Raw genomic sequence first — 21,935 nt, 5'->3', positions numbered from 1 at the left:
ATACTATGACCAATACGCATACTATATACTCAAATCACGTCACAAATAGCTCGGTTAGTATGAGTATTAGAACACAGCTAGGGTTTCTACCTCCCCATGTTGACTAATACTGTACTATTCAATTCAATTAAAAGACAATACAAGTAAAAGTTGTGTCTAGTCAAATGTTTATGCTGAGTGCCAGGTCTCTCTCCATTCAGACCTCAATATCAAGCCCGTCTGTCAGTCTGGACTTAATCACATCTTTCAAGTCTCCATGTGCTGGCTCCATGTTCTGTTACCAAAGGCAGTTAGTACCTGTTTTGTGTCAGATATTACCTATCCTATGTTTAAGTTTGAACAGGTCAGATAAAACCTACCCAATTATGGTTTCCCCATCAAATGACTGAGGCTGCTGTCTGAAACACACACACACACACACACACACAGTCAATATTATATTACCAATGGAAGTTAGGGACACAAACATATACTATGTTGAAGTTTTAACAAGTTAGGCTAAACCAGACTAAATTCTGTTCTCCCCATCGACGACTGTTGGTGAACAGGCAAGAGGTGAGGCTGGAGGTGAGGTCTTTGCCAGAGCCCCATTGATGGGCATGGCAACGTAGATCACCTCTGGCCCCTCAACAAAGATACTTGTTGGTCACACAGAGAGAGAGAGCATTGACTACATTATCAATGTATCAATATTATGATTAGCTTGGTGGAACCAACCTGATTTGCTACATTCACTTTCTATCTCACTTCAGATATCATCAAATGTGAAGTGAAATAGAATGGTGAACACAGCGATCAGGGGGTGGGTTATGCCTTGGACATTATATGCACCTAAGAAGTAGACAATGAACAACAAATAATGTATTACACATGACCAAAAGAATGTGGACATTCCAAAATCATAGGCATCAATATGGTGTTGGTCCCCCCCTTTGCTGCTATAACAGCCTCCACTCTCATGGGAAGGCTTTCCATTAGATGTTGGAACATTGCTGTGGAGACTTACTTCCATTCAGCCGCAAGAACATTAGTGAGGTTGGGCACTGATGTTGGGTGATTAGGCCTGGCTCGCCGTCGGCGTTCCAATTTATCCCAAAGGTGTTTGATGGCGTTGAGATCAGGGCGCGGTGCAGACCAGTCATGTTCTTCCACACCAATCTCAACAAACCATTTCTGTATGGACCTCGCTTTGTCATGCTGAAACGGGAAAGGGCCTTCCCCAAACTGTTGCCACAAAGTTGGAAGCACAGAATTGTCTAGAATGTGATTGTATGCTGTAGTGTTAATATTTCCCTTCACCGGAACTAAGGGGCCTAACCCGAACCATGATAACAGCCCCAGTCAATGTCTGTCTATGGAGATTGCATGGCTGTGTGCTTGATTGTATACACCTGTCAGCAACAGGTGTGGCTGAAACAGACAAATCCTCTAATTTGAAGGGGTGTCCACATACTTTTGTATATATATATATATATATATACTGCTCAAAAAAATAAAGGGAACACTTAAACAACACATCCTAGATCTGAATGAAAGAAATAATCTTATTAAATACTTTTTTCTTTACATAGTTGAATGTGATGACAACAAAATCACACAAAAATAATCAATGGAAATCCAATTTATCAACCCATGGAGGTCTGGATTTGGAGTCACACTCAAAATTAAAGTGGAAAACCACACTACAGGCTGATCCAACTTTGATGTAATGTCCTTAAAACAAGTCAAAATGAGGCTCAGTAGTGTGTGTGGCCTCCACGTGCCTGTATGACCTCCCTACAACACCTGGGCATGCTTCTGATGAGGTGGGGGATGGTCTCCTGAGGGATCTCCTCCCAGACCTGGACTAAAGCATCCGCCAACTCCTGGACAGTCTGTGGTGCAACGTGGCGTTGGTGGATGGAGCGAGACATGATGTCCCAGATGTGCTCAAATGGATTCAGGTCTGGGGAACGGGCGGGTCAGTCCATAGCATCAATGCCTTCCTCTTGCAGGAACTGCTGACACACTCCAGCCACATGAGGTCTAGCATTGTCTTGCATTAGGAGGAACCCTGGGCCAACCGCACCAGCATATGGTCTCACAAGGGGTCTGAGGATCTCATCTCGGTACCTAATGGCAGTCAGGCGACCTCTGGCGAGCACATGGAGGGCTGTGCGGCCCCCCAAAGAAATGCCACCCCACACCATGACTGACCCACCGCCAAACCGGTCATGCTGGAGGATGTTGCAGGCAGCAGAACGTTCTCCACGGCGTCTCCAGACTCTGTCACGTCTGTCACGTGCTCAGTGTGTACCTGCTTTCATCTGTGAAGAGCACAGGGCGCCAGTGGCGAATTTGCCAATCTTGGTGTTCTCTGGCAAATGCCAAACGTCCTGCACGGTGTTGGGCTGTAAGCACAACCCCCACCTGTGGTCGTCGGGCCCTCATACCACCCTCATGGAGTCTGTTTCTGACCGTTTGAGCAGACACATGCACATTTGTGGCCTGCTGGAGGTCATTTTGCAGGGCTCTGGCAGTGCTTCTCCTGCTCCTCCTTGCACAAAGGTGGAGGTAGCGGTCCTGCTGCTGGGTTGTTGCCCTCCTACGGCCTCCTCCACGTCTCCTGATATACTGGCCTGTCTCCTGGTAGCGCCTCCATGCTCTGGACACTACGCTGACAGACACAGCAAACCTTCTTGCCACAGCTCGCATTGATGTGCCATCCTGGATGAGCTGCACTACCTGAGCCACTTGTGTGGGTTGTAGGCTCCGTCTCATGCTACCACTAGAGTGAAAGCACCGCCAGCATTCAAAAGTGACCAAAACATCAGCCAGGAAACATAGGAACTGAGAAGTGGTCTGTGGTCCCCACATGCAGAACCACTCCTTTATTGGGGGTGTCTTGCTAATTGCCTATAATTTCCACCTGTTGTCTATTCCATTTGCACAACAGCATGTGACATTTATTGTCAATCAGTGTTGCTTCCTAAGTGGACAGTTTGATTTCACAGAAGTGTGATTGACTTGGAGTTACATTGTGTTGTTTAAGTGTTCCCTTTATTTTTTTGAGCAGTATATATATATATATATATATATATATATATATATATATATATATATATATATATATATATATATATATATATAGTGTACCTGTGTCATGACATTGATTATAGCTCAGTTCATTCTCTCAGCAATGAATGGTACATGGGTAAAGGAAATTGTGGTTTTGACTTGCAAATCTCTCTTCCCCCACCATCAACACCAACATCTCTGTGTAACCGCTCTCATATGGCTCATCGACAAAGGACAGGGTGCTGTTCTCTTTCACGGTTTATTCTGCAAATACATACACAACACTGTGTAAACTGCAAACCCACCATGCAATCTCCATCAAGGTTTAACAACCCTTTTGACCGGATGCTGCGTGATCATGCGTACATATACAGTGGGGGAAAAAAGTATGTGAACTCTTTGGAATTACCTGGATTTCTGCATAAATTAGTTATCAAATTTGATCTGATCTTAGTCACAGCAATAGACAAACACAGTGTGCTTAAACTAATAACACACCAATTGTTGTATTTTTCTTGTCTGTATTGAATACATCATTTAAACATTCACAGTGTAGGTTGGAAAAGGTATGTGAACCCCTAGGCTAATGACTTTTCCAAAAGCTAATTGGAGTCAGGATTCAGCTAACCTGAGTCCAATCAATGAGATGAGATTGGAGATGTTGGTTAGAGCTGCCCTGCCCTATAAAAAACACTCACAAAATTGGAGTTTTCTATTCACAAGAAGCATTGCCTGATGTGAACCATGCCTCAAACAAAAGAGAGCGCAGAAGACCTAATAATTGTTAACTTATATAAAGCTGGAAAGGGTTACAAAAGTATCTCTAAAAACCTTGATGTTCGTCAGTCTGCAGTAAGACAAATTGTCTATAAATGGAGAAAGTTCAGCACTGTTGCTACTCTCCCTAGGAGTGGCCGTCCGGCAAAGATGACTGCAAGAGCACAGTGCAGAATGCTCAATGAGGTTAAGAAGATTCCTAGAGTGTCAGCTAAAGACTTACAGAAATCTCTGGAACATGCTAACATCTCTGTTGACGAGTCTACGATACGTAAAACACTAAACAAGAATGCTGTTCATGGGAGGATACCAGGGAAGAAACCACTGCTGCCCCCAAAAAACAGTGCTAGACTTCTGAAGTTCGCAAAAGAGCACCTGGATATTCCACAGCGCTTCTGGATAAATATTCTGAAGACAGATTCAACTAAAGTTGAGTTGTTTGGAAGGAACACAAAACACCATGTGTGGTGAAAAAAAAAAGGCACAGCACAGCACAGCACAGCAACACCAAAACCCCATCCCAACTGTAAAGTATGGTGGAGGGAGCATTTTGGTTTGGGGCTGCTTTGCTGCCTCAGGGCCTGGACAGCTTGCTATCATGGACGGAAAATGAATTCCCAAGTTTATCAAGACATTTTGTAGGAGAAGGTAAGGCTATCTGTCCGCCAATTGAAGCTCAACAGAAGTTGGGTGATGCAACAGGACCACGACCCAAAACACAGAAGTAAATCAACAACAGAATGGCTTCAACAGAAGAAAATACACCTTCTGGAGAGGCCCAGTCAGAGTCCTGACCTCATCCCAATTTAAAATGCTGTGGTATGACCTCGAGCGATTCACACCAGACATCCTAAGAATATTGCTGAACTGAAACAGTTCTGTAAAGATGAATGGTCCAAAATTCCTCCTGACCGCTGTGCATGTCTGATCCGCAACTACAGAAAACATTTGGTTGAGGTTATTGCTGCCAAAGGAGGGTCAACCAGTTATTAAATCCAAGGGTTCACATACTTTTTCCACCCTACAGTGAATGTTTACACGGTGTGTTCAATAAAGACATGAAAACACATTGTGTGTTATTAGTTTAAGCAGACTGCTTGTCTATTGTTGTGACTTAGATGAAGATCAGGTCAAATTTTATGACCAATTTATGCAGAAATCCAGGTAATTCCAAAAGGGTTCACATACTTTTTCTTGCCACTGTGTGTGTGGGTGTATATATATGTATATATACACAGTACCAGTCAAGAGTTTGGACACACATACTCATTCAAGTTTTTTTTCTTTATTTTTACTATTTTTCTACATTGTAGAATAATAGTTAAGACAAACTATGAAATAACACGTATGGAATCATGTAGTAATCAAAGTGTTAAACAAATCTAAATATATTTTATATTTGAGATTCTTCAAAGTAGCCACCATTTGCCTTGATGACAGATTTGCACACTCTTGGCATTTACAATTGAGAACATATAGCTATCTCAACAATATGGAGATGATTTGTGAGTTCAGCTATTCTCTGCTTCAGATGTACAATGACAAGGGGCATGTAGCTCTCTTCACGACAAGACACAGGTTGGTTCCTTGAAACGGGCGTTTATTCCCTTGCACGTCTTTTTCTCCGATGCATCCACGTCACGCCGTGAGAACTATGTTTGAATGAACACAGTAACGTTGATCAATTATACAGTACTGAAACAAAGAAATAAAAATGGCGCTCGGCGCAACAATACAAATGGCACTTGGCGGGACTATAAACAAAGTTCTATAGGTTGAACAAAATACCTCGTTGGCTGCTTGTCCTGAAAAAAACGTTATTGAATCCTTAAAGTCCCTTGAAAGTCCCTTTACTGTCTTTCTTAGCCTCTGCCATCAACAATTATGACTCAGACTAGTCTAAGATCTGCTTAAGTTAGATTGCACACAGTCAATTAACAAATTCCGTAGCAGTAACACAACAGAGAACGTTAGTTCCGGGATGGAACATAAAAACACAAACAATGGCCTAACGTTAATTTACCTGTTACATCACATTTAAATTCTTATCTATACATCACTAAATAATTTATTTATTTACTACATCAAATAAACCATGAATTATGAATTAATCATGCATCGTGAACACAGCATCTATGTAACAACACTTACAGGGCACATTGATTGCATATGCCCATTAGGCCAGTAATGCCATCATATTGTAGGTCTATGGCTGTATTGGTAATGCATGCCATTATGATAAGCTGCAGAATGGGTTCACATGGCTGATATCCTGAGACAGTGCCAAGCAAATAAACCCGATTGGAGCTCTCACAATATATCTGCCGTAAAATGGAGGTGGCGAAGGATATCATTGCTACTTAATGCGGATCCAAGTTCAGTTTTGAGATCCACCGGCATCATTGACGTAGGGTTATCTGGACTTTATTAAACTCGACAGATCGCAATGACTACAATAAATGGCTAAATTACTTCTGGACACAAAGGGTCCACTGAGCTTCTCCTCACCACTCTATTTGGTCATGTTTACATGAACATGGTAATTTCATAAAGGACTGCAATCATTTAGCATTCATTGGTCAGAGCAGGAGAAGCTCTCTGTAAAATTCCAAACGTATAAACTATTCACTTTCGAGAGAAGGGTAAACATTCAAAGCTGCATTATATTAATTGTCTAAATGCCATGCTAAGTGCGTACGGCCCAGTACATCACTGGGGCCAAGCTTCCTGCATTCCAGGACCTATATAATAGGCGGTGTCAGAGGAAAACCCATAAAATTGTCAGAGACCCCAGTCACCCAAGTTATAGACTACTACCGCACGGCAAGCGGTCCCGGAGCGCCAAGTCTAGGACCAAAAGGCTCCTTAACAGCTTCTACCCCCAAGCCATAAGACTGCTGAACAAATAATCAAATGGCCACCGGACTATTACATTGACCCCCCCCCCCTCCATTTGTTTTGTACACTGCTGCTACTCGTGGTTTATTATCTATGCATAGTCACTTCACCCCTACCTACATGTACAAATTACCTCAACTAACCTGTACCCACGTACACTGACTCGGTACCGGTACCCCCTGTATATAGCCTCGTTATTGTGCTAATTTTCTATTTATTTTTGTTTATTTCGTAAATATTTTCTTAACTCTTCCTGAACTGCACTGTTGGTTAAGGGCTTGTAAGTAAGCATTTCACGGTAAGGTCTACACTTGTTGTATTCGGCGCATGTGACAAATAAAGTTTAATTTCTAAATATACAGTGCATTCGGACCCCTTGACTTTTTCCACATTTTGTTACGTTACAGCCTTATTCTAAAAGGGATTACATTTTTTCTCATCAATCTACACACAATACCCCATAATGACAAAGCAAAAACAGTTTTTTGAAATGTTTGCAAATGTATTAAAAATAAAAAACAGATACCTTATTTACAAGTATTCAGACTCTTTGCTATGAGACTCGAAATTTAACTCAGGTGCATCCTGTCTCCATTGATCATCCTTGATGTTTCTACAACTTGATTGGAGTCCACCTGTAGTAAATTCAATTGATTGGACATGATTTGGAAAGACAAACACCTGTCTATAAAAGGTCCCACAGTTGCCTGTGCATGTCAGAGCAAATACCAAGCCATGAGGTCGAAGGAATTGTCCGTAGAGCTCAGAGACAGGATTGTGTCTGGGGAAGGGTACCAAAAAATGTTTGCAGCATTGAAGGTCCCGAAGAACACAGTGGCCTCCATCATTCTTAAATGGAAGAAGTTTGGAACCATCAAGACTCTTCCTAGAGTTGGCCGCCCGGCCAAACTGAGCAATCGGGGGAGAAGGGCCTTGGTCAGGGAGATGACCAAGAACCCAATGGTCACTCTGACAGAGCTCCAGAGTTCCTCTGTGAAGATGGGAGAACCTTCCAGAAGGGCAACCATCTCTGCTGCGCTCCACCAATCAGGCCTTTATGGTAGTGGCCAGACGAAAGCCACTCCTCAGTAAAAGGCAAATGATAGCCCGCTTGGAGTTTGCCAAAAGGCACCTAAAGGACTCTCAGACCAGGAGAAACAAGATTCTCTGGTCTGATGAAACCAAGTTTGAATTCCTTGGCCTGAATGCCAAGCGTCACGTCTGGAGGAAACTTGGCACCATCCCTACGGTGAAGCATGGTGGTGGCAGCATTGTGCTGTGGGGATGTTTTTCAGTGGCAGGCACTGGGTGACTAGTCAAGATCAAGAGAAAGATGAACGGAGCAAAGTACAGAGAGATCCTTGATGAAAACCTGCTCCAGATCGCTCAGGACCTGACTGGGGCGAAGGTTCACCTTCCAACAGGACAACAACCCTAAATACACAGTCAAAACAACGCAGGAGTTGCTTCAATACAAGTCTCTGAATGTCCTTGAGTGGCCCAGCCAGAGCCCGGACTTGAACCAGATCGAATATCTCTGGAGAGACCTGCAAATAGCTGTGCAGCGACACTCCCCATCCAACCTGACCGAGTTTGAGATGATCTGCTGAGAAGAATGAGAGAAACTCCCCAAATACAGGTGTGACATGCTTATAGCTTCATAATCAAGAAGACTTGATGCTGAAATAGCTGCCAAGGGTGCTTCAACAAAGTACTGAGTAAAGGGTCTGAATACTTATGTAAATGTGATGTTTCAGGTTTTTTATTATATAAAGTTGCAAACATTTCTAAAAACCTGTTTTTGCTTTGTCATTATTGACAACCGTGTGTAGGTTGATGAGGGGAAAAAAATGTTTAATCAATTTTAGAATAAGGCTGTAACGTAACAAAATGTGGAAAAAGTAAAGGGGTCTGAATACTTTCCAAATGCAGTGTAAATATTGACATAGTACTTGCTCAAAACATTTTCAATCTGCAAAAAGGATAAATTAATCAGTGGGTAATGGTGATTTCAGATAAAAAAGTGGGGGGGGGGGCATACATTTCCCCCACCCCTAATCTGATAATGGGGTGGTAGGTGCTGTCAGCCCACTGGCTCAGCTCAGGTGCCCACACACACACACACACACAGAGGGCCACCGCTTAGAGAAGTCATCTCAGACAGATCCAGCTCAGAGGCCCAGCTCCTGAGCTTCCATCAGCAGTATTTAAAATGGAAAATGAATGTTCATGCAACAAAAAAAAAAAAAATCTAACAAGTATCAGAGCTCATCTTGATGGGTATCGAATTGTTCATGAAGGGAGAGAAGCACATCCCTGGTAGATAACAGGCGTTAGCAACGTTTGGTGATCAATGAGACCGAGAGCTAGCTAACCAGCTGAGCTAGCAAACAATGTTACTTAAGTAACATTTTGGATTGGAAAAATACTCCCAACAGGCTTTGCAGTTCAGGAATCACAGTAGCAAATTATCATGATGCATTGTTCAATTATTTATCCATTTAAACGTACTTTTTTTTTGAAGAAAACGCAGTTTTTGCCACAGCCTTCATTAGCTCTCATGCGTTTTAAACGTGAGCTTGTCCAACGTGTCGGACTGGAAGACAGCTGCTATCCACTGGAGCACTGCAACTGGTTTCCCAAAACGGGGGCTTAGCAAAAGGTCATTGGGTGAAAGTTTGCAGTATACATTCCCCCGAGCGTATCAAAGTTATATGTGTGTTGTGATTCGCGAACGGGATAAATGGATAGCCTGGTAAAAACGTTATAGCTTATTGTACAATATGTTCCAAGATGCAAATAAAATACACATGTGACAGTATTTCGGAGATGCAGTTCGTAAGCATTGTGTTTCTGTATTTGTCTGGCTACGATGTACATTTCAACACGTCTTTACTCCATGACTGTGTAACGGTGTAAAAAGAACCCAGCATTATTTTCCGAATAAAAAAAATACATGCATCATAAATTAGAAAACATCAGAAAGTAGAAGTTACATGTATTAGACCTTGGTAGTTTCATTTCTCTCTTTCAATGCATTTCTCTTGAAACCAAGCAGAAAATGATGTACGATAAGCACAATTAGAAGTTACATCAAATAAATGTAATTTCTAATTTATGATGCATGCTTTTTTTCTTTTGGAAATAATGCTAGGATCTTGTTACACCGTTACACAGTCATGGAGTAAAGACGTGTTGAAATGTACCCGAGTCCGGTTTATTCAATAGAGTATAATATCCTAATTTAGCACAAGTTGTAAGTGTAGGTTTGAACAATGGCGACGAGGATAACGTTTGAAAAAGTATAGTTACATTCTGAAAAGTGTGTTCGTGTCGACAAGATGGAAAGCAGCGTACTAAAGTTTAACTGCTACAGCTACACTAGATCCGCATTTTCCCTGACACTCAAAAGTACCCATTACATGTGAATGATTAGCAGGACAGGAACACGATCCAATTCATACACTGGTTGATTGCGTTAGAGCAGTTCTCAGATGGTAAAGGATTAATACTATCTGCATACAATTCCCAACAAGGCACAGAAAAATGACAAGTCAGGTTGCACGTCAAGCGAGAGAGAAAACCACTGACTTCATCACGCCTCTATCAGTAACCATGGAGATAGGTGCTGCTGCTCACACCAATGCACCACGTTACAATGACCCCTCCCACGGTCCCCAACACCGAGTAGGCTTCCTTTCACCCTTCATTTCATGCACAACCAGGACATCTGCAATGTTGCACTGATATCATGCTGTAAAAAATATTTCCCGAATATGATACTGGTTACCTGGTAATGGTTTCTTGTTGACAATCATTGAACACAGCGCCAGGCCTTCAGGTACGTGTGAAATAAAGTGGAGGGAGGGAGAGAACACTCAATATTCTCAGTGGTGTAAAGTACTTAAGTAAAAATACTTAAGTAGTACTTCAGTATTTTTTATTTTTTTTTAGATATCTTTACTATTTATATTTTTGCAACTTTTACTTTCACTACATTCCTAAAGAAAATAATGTACTTTTTGCTCAGTACATTTTCCCTGACATTCAAAACTACTGAATGGTTAGCAAGACAGGAACATGATCCAATTCATACACTTATCAAGAGAACATCCCTGGTCATCCCTACTGCTTCTGATCTGACAGACTCACTAAACAGAGAACATCCTTGGTCATCCCTACTGCCTCTGATCAGACTCACTAAACAGAGAACAGCCCTGGGGGGTGGCAGGTAGCCTAGTGGTTAGAGCGTTGGGCCAGTAACCGAAAGGTTGCTGGATTGAATCCCAGAGCTGACAAGTTAAAGATCTGTCGTTCTGCCCCTGAACAAGGTAGTTAACCCACTGTTCCCCAGTAGGCTGTCATTGTAAATAATTTGTTCTTATCTGACTTGCATAGTTAAATAAAACAATCCCTACTGCCTCTGATCAAACAGAGAACACGTGGTCATCCGTACTGCCTCTGATCTGGCAGACTCACTAAACACAAATACATATTTTGTAAGTTGGAGTGTGCCCCTGGTTATCCGTACTTTTCAAAACAAAAATGGGTCCGTCTGCCTTGCCTAATATAAGGAATTTGTAATGATTTATACTTTTGATACTTGAGTATATTTTAGCAATTACATTTACTTTTGATACTTAAGTATATTTACAACCAAATACTTTTACTCAAGTAGTATTTTACTGGGTGACTTTCACTTTTACTAGAGTAACATTTAAGGTATCTATACCTTTACTCAAGTATGACAATTGGGTACTTTTTCTACCACTGAATATTCTGGCATCTCATGCGACGCTGCCAGCATGAGTTCAGCACTCTCATCTACCTTTCACCTCTGCATCTCTACCCAATTAAACATAAAAAAGGTTCCATTATTGATCATGGATGTACATCAATTGTTCCTCACTCATATCAGTCTATCGTGTTGCCAAAGGATACATGGGAAGGTTTCTGCTTCAAGCCCAGAGGGGTATATGTCAAAACAGGATCAATGAGTTAGCCTGCTAACTTGCCTATTTAGAAAGTTTTGTTTAGAAGGATATGCTTGAAATTGGCATCATCTACTTAATTCAACAACCAAAAACACATATCTAAGTCTAGCTTTATGAACCAGAAAATAAATGGTTCTTTCTGGTTGTTAGTCAACGTTAACTTGCTTTGTAGTATACCCCTCTGGACCGGGCTACATAAACGGGAACTAACCTGGCAACAGATGGCTGCTGATCTCTGTTCCCAGGTACTATTCACTGCCGATGTGCCCTTGAGCAAGTCACTTAACCCCTACAATTGCCCCAGCGATGCTGATCTGCAGCTGAGTCTGTGCTGCTGCCAGCCTTGTGTGTTTGTGCATTTTATTAGGTTGGATTTTGTATCAGCAAATCAATCCTTTTCCATTGAAAGTTGAACAGTAAAGTTCATCTATCAGTATCTTTCTTCTATAAGCAGGCCCCAATTTACAGGGGAGGTTCAGGTATGCAAATCAAAACAGTAAATCCAGCCAAAATGTTAGCTTTTGGTCTAGTACACGTCAACCTCTCTGCCAAAAATAACATTGTAAAAAAGACCATAAGCCATACATAATGAGGGAGAGAAACAATGGAGAAATAACAGCAAGTTTATTTTTATTTTTATTTGGGTTCTTAAAGCGTAGCAGGAGGGGAAACAACATCACTGGCTCATTACAGCCTAAAGGTACGCAAACAAGTTAAAGGTTTCAAACGGTTTTACATCACTCTTGGATACGTGACCATCTAATCGCTGTGTTTTTTTGTTTTTTTTTACAGACAAACTGTGCAAGACCAAGATGCTATCCTTCAGATAATTTATAAAATAATAAACAATAAAAAAAAATCCAAGGCAACATTGATTGAGCTGTGTAACACAGTCCACTCCAGAGATGACAATGCTGTTGAACTTTGGGAACTTTGTCCTCGTGGCGCCTTTAGGAGTCCTTCTTCATCCCCTCCTCCCACATTATGTTCGCCGTCGCTTTCTTCGCTGTGGAACAAAAACATTACACTTTAGACGTAAGAGGCATAAACTAAACAACTCTGCCTGTCGGTCTGTCAAGAGGCCTACCTCAACAACGCTATCTGTGTGTCAAGAGACCTACCTCAACACCGTCTGCCTATCAAGAGGCCTACCTCAACAACACCGTCAATCTGTCTGTCAGAAGCAGTCACACAGACAATTTGACAATGAAAAATGAATGGTCAAGACCGGAGCATTTCAATTAATGTGATGCTGACCTTTTAAAATTGGATATATCAACAATGGCCACTTAAAATCTGTCAATGTGACAGGTTCACCGTTCCTCAATAATGCAATGAAGAAAACGTGTTACATTTCTGAAAACTGTCTGAACCATTCCTCAAAACCTGTTTTTTTTATTTCACCTTTATTTAACCAGGTAGGCTAGTTGAGAACAAGTTCTCATTTACAACTGCGACCTGGCCAAGATAAAGCAAAGCAGTGTGACACAGACAACACAGAGTTACACATGGAATAAACAATAAACAAGCCAATAACACAATAAATAAGTCAATGACACAGTAGAAAAAAAGAAAGTCAATATACAGTGTGTGCAAAAGGCACGAGGAGGTAGGCAATGAATAGGCCATAGTAGCGAAGAATTACAATTTAGCAGATTAACACTGGAGTGATAAATGAGCAGATGACGATGTGCAAGTAGAGATACTGGTGTGCAAAAGAGCAGAAAAGTAAATAAAAACAGTATGGGGATGAGGTAGGTAGATTAGGTGGGCTATTTACAGATGGACTATGTACAGCTGCAGTGATCGGTTAGCTGCTCAGATAGCTGATGTTAAAAGTTGGCGAGGGAAATATAAATCTCCAGCTTCAGCGATTTTTGCAAATCGTTCCAGTCACTGGCAGCAGAAAACTGGAAGGAAAGGCGGCCAAATGAGGTGTTGGCTTTGGGGATGATCAGTGAGATATATCTGCTGGAACGTGTGCTACGGGTGGGTGTTGTTATCGTGACCAGTGAGCTGAGATAAGGCGGAGCTTTACCTAGCATAGACTTATAGATGACCTGGAGCCAGTGGGTCTGGCGACGAATATGTAGCGAGGGCCAGCCGACTAGAGCATACAAGTCGCAGTGGTGGGTGGTATAAGGTGATTTGGTAACAAAACGGATGGCACTGTGATAGACTGCATCCAGTTTGCTGAGTAGAGTATTGGAAGCTATTTTGTAGATGACATCACCGAAGTCGAGGATCGGTAGGATAGTCAGTTTTACTTGGTTAAGTTTGGTGGTGTGAGTGAAGGAGGCTTTGTTGCGAAATAGAAAGCCAATGCTAGATTTGATTTTGGATTGGAGATGTTTAATATGAGTCTGGAAGGAGAGTTTACAGTCTAACCAGACACCTAGGTATTTATAGTTGTCCACATATTCTAGGTCAGAACCGTCCAGGGTAGTGATGCTAGTCGGGCGGGCGGGTGCGGGCAGTGAACGGTTAAAGCATGCATTTGGTTTTACTAGCGTTGAAGAGCAGTTGGAGGCCACGGAAGGAGTGTTGTATGGCATTGAAGCTTGTTTGGAGGTTAGTTAGCACAGTGTCCAAGGAAGGGCCAGAAGTATACAGAATGGTGTCGTCTGCGTAGAGGTGGATCAGGGAATCACCCGCAACAAGAGCGACATCATTGATATATACAGAGAAAAGAGTCGGCCCGAGCCTCCCGGGTGGCGCAGTGGTCTAAGGCACTGTATCGCAGTGCTAGCTGTGCCACCAGAGATTCTGGGTTCGAGCCCAGGCTCTGTCGTGGCCGGCCGCGACCGGGAGGTCCATGGGGCGACGTCGATGAAGACGGCTGCACACAATTGCCCAAGCGTCGTCCGGGTTAGGGAGGGTTTGGCCGGCAGGGATATCCTTGTCTCATCACACACTAGCGACTCCTGTGGCGGGCCGGGTGCAGTGCACGCTGACCAGGTTGCCAGGTGTACGGTGTTTCCTCTGACACATTGGTGCGGCTGGCTTCCGGGTTGGATGTGCGTTGTGTCAAGAAGCAGTGCGGCTAGGTTGGGTTGTGTTTTGGAGGACGCATGGCTCTCGACCTTCGCCTCTCCCGAGTCCGTACGGGAGTTGCAGCGATGAGACAAGACTGTAACTACCAATTGGATACCACGAAATTGGGGAGAAAAATGGGGTAAAAAAAAGAAAAAAAAAGAAAAAAGAAAAGAGTCGGCGCGAGAATTGAACCCTGTGGCACCCCCATAGACTGCGAGGTCCGGACAACATGCCCTCCGATTTGACAAACTGAACTCTGTCTGCAAAGTAGTTGGTGAACCAGGCGAGGCAGTCATTAGAGAAACCAAGGCTATTGAGTCTGCCGATAAGAATACGGTGATTGACAGAGTCGAAAGCCTTGGCCAGGTCGATGAAGACGGCTGCACAGTACTGTCTTTTATCGATGGCGGTTATGATATCGTTTAGTACCTTGAGCGTGGCTGAGGTGCACCCGTTACCGGCTCGGAAACCGGATTGCACAGCGGAGAAGGTACGGTGGGATTCGAAATGGTCAGTGATCTGTTTATTAACTTTGCTTTCGAAGACTTTAGAGAGGCAGGGCAGGATGGATATAGGTCTATAGCAGTTTGGCTCTAGAGTGTCTCCCCCTTTGAAGAGGGGGATGACCGCGGCAGTTTTCCAATCTTTAGGGATCTCGGACGATACGAAAGAGAGGTTGAACAGGCTGGTAATAGGGATTGCAACAATGGCGGAGGATAGTTTTAGAGAGGGTCCAGATTGTCTAGCCCAGCTGATTTGTATGGGTCCAGGTTTTGCAGCTCTTTCAGAACATCTGCTATCTGGATTTGGGTGAAGGAGAAGCTGGGGAGGTTCGAGGGGGTGGCTGCGGGGGGCGGAGCTGTTGGCCGGGGTTGGAGTAGCCAGGAGGAAGACATGGCCAGCCATAGAGAAATGCTTATTGAAATTTTAGATTATCATGGATTTATCAGTGGTGACCGTGTTAGAGCAAAAGGCATCACCGTCAGCTACTTTCAAAGAGCAGATGCTGCATATTTCATCCTTTAAAATGGTAAAGATAAGATTCAAAAGGGCAAAAGCAGAGACGGTTTTAAAAAGGATTCACTGTACTTCAGAGAGACATTGAAAACAAATGCTAGGTGTGCCTACCTTCATCTTTGAACTTGTCTGCAGCCTCTGCCGCCTTGCCCTTGAGGTCCTTGGCTATGTTGTCAATCTTAGCCTCGTGCTTGAGGAAGATGGGGCGGATGATCCGCGTGTATATCTGGATGGAACCGTTAGAAGGAGTTGGAGCCATGCACCACACCAAGAAGGCACACTGAGGGGAAACAAACAAAAGAACGTTCTCACCCAATGCTTCCAGGAAACGCCGCCAAGAATAAAGTCTCTGAGTAAGTGCTCTAGCAAATTACACAAGCTGGCGGGCATGAGCTCCGTTGCCATGGAGATTTAGATGGGAAGGAAATAAGGACATCTGCTTCATACCAGCACATGATGGATGTAGATTAAGGAAGGAGATTAAGTTATTGAATCGAGTCAATATAATGTTATGATTTAACATGCTTTTAATAACTTAACGATGAGCTACTGTGCCTTCAGAAAGTATTTCACCCCTGGAGTTTTTCTAAATGTTGGTGTGTTACAGCTGGAATTTAAAACTGATTAAATAGATTGTCGTCACTGGCCTAAACACAATACCCCATAACGTCAAAGTGGAACTATGTAGAAATGTTTACAAATGAATTACAAATGAAAAGCTAATGTCTGGAGTCAATAAGTATTCAAACCCTTTGATATGGAAAGCCTAAATAAAGTTCAGGAGTAAAAATTTGCTTAACAAGTCACATAATAAGTTGCATGAACTGTGTTTAGAATTTTTTTTATGTGTATCAATACAAAGATACAGGCGTCCTTCCTAACAAGGAAAAGTAATAATGCAATAAATGTGGCAAAGCAATTCACTTTCTGTCCTAAATGCTAACTTATGTTTGGGGAAAATCCAATGCAACACATTACGGAGTACCACTCTCCATATTTTCAAGGATAGTGGTAACTGCATCATGTTATAATCGTTAAGAACTGGGGGAGTTTAAAAAAATAAAAAATAAAAATAAAAAAAACACTGAATGGAGCTAAGCACAGGCAAAATCCCAGAGGAAAACCTACTTCAGTCTGCTTTCCACCAGACACTGGGAGATGAATTCAAATTTCAGCCGGACAAACCTAAAATACAAGGCCAAATCTAACCTGGAGTTGCTTACCAAGAAGACAGTGAATGTTCCTGAGTGGCCAAGTTACATGTGGCAAGACCTGCAAAAGGTTATCTAGCAATGATCAACAACCAATTTGACAGAGCTTGAAGCATTCTGAATAGAATAAATGGGCAATTGTTGCGCAATCCAGGTGGGGAAAGCTCTTAAGAGCACCATAACACCTAATGTCCATTGCTTAACGGTGGGAAATACACATGCGGAGATAATCCATTCACCCACACTGCGTCCCACAAAGACACGGCGGTTGGAACCAAAAATCTCCAATTTGGACTCCAGATAAAAGGACAAATTTCCACCGGTCTAATGTCTATTGCGCGTGTTTCTTGGCCCAAGCAAGTCTCTTCTTCTTATTGGTGTCTTGTAGTAGTGGTTTCTTTGCAGCAATCTGACCATAAAAGGCCTGTTCTCCTCTGAACAGTTGGATGTTGAGATGTGTCTGTTACTTGAACTCTGAAACATTTATTTGGGCTGCAATTTCAGAGGCTGGTAACTCTTATCCTCTGCAGCAGAGGTAACTCAGGGTCTTCCATTCCTGTGGCGGTCCTCATGCGAGACAGTTTCATCATAGCGCTTGGATGGTTTTTGAGACTGCACTTGAAGAAACTTTCAAAAATTCTTGAAATTTTCCAGATCAACTGACCTTCATGTCTTAAAGTAATGATGGACTGTCATTTCTCATTGTTTATTGGAGCTGTTCATGCCATAATACGGACTTGGTCTTTTACCAAATAGGGCCATCTTCTGTATACCACCCCATACCTTGTCACAACACAACTGATTGGCTCAAACGCATTAAGAAAGAAAGAAATTCCACAAATTAACTTTTAACAAGGCACACCTGTTAATTGAAATGCATTCCAGGTGACTACCTCATTAAGTTGGTTAAGAGAATGCCAAGAGTGTGCAAAGCTGTCATCAAGGCAAAGGGTGGCTATTTGAAGAATTTCAAATTTAATTTGTTTAGCACTTTTTTGGTTACTACATGATTCCATATGTGTTATTTCATAGTTTTGGTGTCTTCACTATTATTCTACTATGTATAAATAGTCAAACTAAAGAAAAAGTATGTGTTCTAAAACTATTGACCGGTAGTGTAGCTCTAGAGAAACTGTGCATTGTGTGCATTGAGCTTGAACTAACAAATTGGAATTCAAATTATTGAACAGACATCAGTAAATTAGTAATTTAAAACAAAAAAAAGAACTGCACATTTTTTTCTTCATTGTTTTACACATTTTAACATTGTTCTTCTACTTTGACATTAGTTTTGTGTAGATCGTAGACAAAATGACAATTAAATACATTTTAATCCCACTTTAATCCCATTTTAATTCCTAACAACAAAATGTGGAAAAGGTCAAGGGGTGTGAATACTTTCTGAGGGCACTGTAAGTGTGATTTATTTTCAGAATTCACACCTTTTGAAGTTGAAAATATTTCAGCCTATTATTTAACTATGGGGTGTGTTTGGATGTTGGCAACTGTGTGCAGAAGGTTTCACAATAGCAGGACAGTTTAACAAATGAGGGAACGGTGTATGTGCACTGCACATCATGCCCTCAATGTTAATCTCATCAAATAGTATCAAAGATTAGGAAACCACTGTACTTCAGGACCTTGAGGTTAAGGACAAACACCAGTATGCATTACCTTTCCCATGTAGTAAAATGGGAACCAGGACAGGAAGATGTCAGCAAAGAACTCTGCCACGCTGAACACCCCATACACCACCCAGTAGGTCAGCCATTTTGTGTCATCATCTTTGGTTACACTCTCAATGGCTTTGATCCTGCAATTAAAGGATAAGTCCATGTTAGCGACAGGACGCCTAAAAGCATAATGGCAAAGTATTATGCAAGATGACATGAACACACTGAGCAGATTTCATAACACAAACACGAATTCGCATTGATTTTATATTTGGGAAAGAATAGCCAGGCTGTCAAGCTACAGGCTAAAGAACATAATAGATACCATACGGCCTGGCAACTAGGTTTCCATGGTAATATTTTGAGTCACGAGTGGGAGTTCAGAGCAAATTGTGAGTCTTGTGTCAATGTTTTGCATGCCAAATAAGACTGAATGTTCCATTTTATCTTTGAAAAGCATTTGTATTGTTTCACTATGTGCTGACGTTTGTAAACTCATCCATATCTAAACAAGTTATGAATTTAATAATATAACTTGTTGTACGAGGATAACACTATATGTCAGAGTTCAGTTGAACTTTGTCCAGACATGCAGAGTTAATCACAAGGAGCAACTGTGGTTGGGACCAACTGAAATGACTGAGTCACTTGCATTTTGTGGTTAATCATGCGCATCTGGATTTTCCTCTCTGTGCTAATTGCCCAGTCTCTTGCAACACTCCACAAGAGCAGTAGCCTCGACAATATCATGACTGCTTTGCCCACATTTGGGCCTACATGTTGAATAACTGAAATATTGTCCTCATTGCAGATCCATAGACTGCTGTACGGTAAGTGTGTCTGGGAGAAAATGTGATCTCCTCACCCCAAGGAGTGATTTGATATCATTCATAGATGAGTTTGACTAGATCATCCACACCAAAAAAAAGTGTTAGATTGTGACATTTTAATGTTTAAACGGTTTTTGCACAATAGAGAGCGGAACCACAACACAAAGTAGCAAGTCAATCAAATGGCAATACATTTCATAGGATTACGGCTATGGCATATTGCTGCACTATCAAAGTATTTTACGCAACTGTAGACACAGGAAACCATACATTACTACCTTATGAAAGATGCCATTAACCCATAACAGTCTAAGCCCCTGGGAGGGGGGGTTCTACTAAGCTATATGGAATTGTTTTAAGAAGGTCATACAAGGATCATTTTGGTATTTGATTTGGAATTTTAAGACCCCTTAATGTATAATAAAATTATATTTAAATATTTGAATAATTATTTTAGCCCATACAAACGCATTCACTACATGGAACTGATAGTCCGCTGCCCCCCTCCAAAAAAAAGAAAGTTTGTTCTTTAGTGTCTGTCCTATAGGCCAAATCGTTCGGACGTTACAGACGATTTTGAGAGAGATTTCCGGGATGTCTCATGGTCTGACAAACACCGCTCTAGCTCTACCACCTTTCACCGCAGACACGGAAGTGCAACGTTGGCGGATGCGATGGATTGAGCCGCCACCAATGCAAAAAAAAAAAAACAGTTTAAATTGACAGATTCTTATGGGGATTTTTGTATTGTGCTAATAAGATTTCCGCGGAGGCGCGAACATCGACTCTAGTTTTTTTAAAGGTGATATCAAACACACACCCGACCTGCAGACAAAATTGTCTACAATTGGACCTTAGTTATTATGTAACAACTTGTAGTAAGATGCTACTGGCATATTGCCGAGTACTTTACCAGTGCCATTCAAAGAATCCTGACTCTCAAGCTGATAGTAAGGTAAACATGCCCTTTGGACCCAGACATTCTTCTTCAACATGGGCTACTGTAGGACTACATGGGTAACACCCATCAAGCAAAATGTGTTTAAAATTATTCACTAAATCAAATAGGCTCTCTCCGTGCAACGTGGGTGATTGATTCCCCGTTGGGCCTTGTTTTCTGTGGGAAATGTTGAGATAGCATAGTGATGTTGTGTTTATGCTATTGGGCGTGCGTGTGAGGAACAGGCTAGGGTGGGTCAAATATGACGCAATTCATTTCTTGTTTTTGCTGAGAACAGGGCAGCAACAATTTTATATTTGGACTGCTATCCTAAATGACCAATTAATGAGAGGAAGAAAAAAAAAACTTACGATATGTAGGCTGGATAAGCAAATCCGATGAGGTTGCACAGTAGGGAGGCTCCATACCCAATAACCAGGTAAATTGCGAGAATGATGACGACAACTGCAAGATAATAACATGTTTATTAGCCTATAGGCTACAAATGTCATCCATTAATATAAGTGATTGTCTAAATATCATCTAGTAAAAAATAAAAATGGTGTACAGTATGCTCATATGGAAACGTATTGTATTATGACAAAGCCCATCAAAACGTACAACAATTTATTTGATCAGAATATTGACTTAACGTTATTTGTCAAGAGAACAAACTGTGCCACGACCGATGCAGGCTGTGTTACCAGAACTCTTACAGCATACCCTCATTTTCTTTTCAATAAATAGATCCCTTGTGCTTCCCCCCGCCATCTCATAACAGCAAAATACTTACCGATTGCGATATAGGCCCTGTTTACTCCAGTTTTAGCTTCGATCTTTGCCAATGCATCGGTCATGATATTCTTTTCATGAAGAAACTTGTCGAATCTTTCTTTTATGTCCTGTACCATGGCTGCCATGATGTTCGTGTTGTATGGTGCTGGTTGGCTATTGAACTGCGACACCCATGCAACTCTATCCTGCTTCTTCTCGCTGTTCAGAGTAAATGAATGGAAGCACGGCCAGAAGCTCACTGAACGAAACGTCACTGCAATATGTCTACAGCCACACCCAATACTTTGATGACAATGCTAAATTGTATAAAATCAAATTTTATTTGTCACATGCTTCGTAAACAACAGGCGTAGACTTAACGTGACATGCTTAATTATAGGGCCTTTCCAACAATGCAGAGAGAGATAAAAAAAAATATATATATAATAGAAAAAGAATAACAAGCAATAAATACACAATGGCAAACGATAACTTTTATATTTGTATTTATTATGGATCCCCATTATCAGCTACTCTTCCCGGGGTCCAGCAAAATTAAGGCAGTTTATACAATTAAAAAAAATATCCCATACATTCACAGATTTCACAACATACTGTGTGCCCTCAGGCCCCTACTCCACCACTACCACATATCTACAGTACAAAATCCATGTGTATGTATAGTGCATATGTTATCTTGTGTGTATGCATGTGTCTGTGCCAACGTT

At 41.7% G+C, this 21,935-nt stretch overlaps 1 protein-coding gene and 1 long non-coding RNA gene across 2 annotated transcripts; both read right to left on the bottom strand.

Annotated features, from left to right (window-relative positions):
• Positions 1–5,099: 5,099 nt before the first annotated feature.
• Positions 5,100–6,698, bottom strand: LOC145858666 (uncharacterized). The gene is made up of 2 exons (XR_014379151.1): positions 5,623–6,698; positions 5,100–5,486 (listed from the first exon to the last, which is right to left on the bottom strand). It is a non-coding gene; the product is annotated as an uncharacterized LOC145858666 (long non-coding RNA).
• Positions 6,699–12,676: 5,978 nt separating this feature from the next.
• reep5 (receptor accessory protein 5) lies at positions 12,677–21,442 on the bottom strand. Its single transcript, NM_001140957.2, is given in 5 exon segments — positions 12,677–12,732; positions 15,891–16,059; positions 18,665–18,803; positions 20,805–20,898; positions 21,227–21,442. Coding segments are annotated over 5 exon segments (585 nt in total). The 5' UTR covers positions 21,354–21,442.
• Between the last annotated feature and the right edge of the window lie 493 nt (positions 21,443–21,935).

This window comes from Salmo salar, chromosome 01, assembly GCF_965601325.2.
Source record: "Salmo salar chromosome 01, fSalSal1, whole genome shotgun sequence".
Classification (NCBI taxonomy): domain Eukaryota; kingdom Metazoa; phylum Chordata; class Actinopteri; order Salmoniformes; family Salmonidae; genus Salmo; species Salmo salar.
The sequence above is the reverse complement of the archived record's forward strand: the minus strand, read 5'-3'. Positions and strand labels throughout refer to the sequence as shown.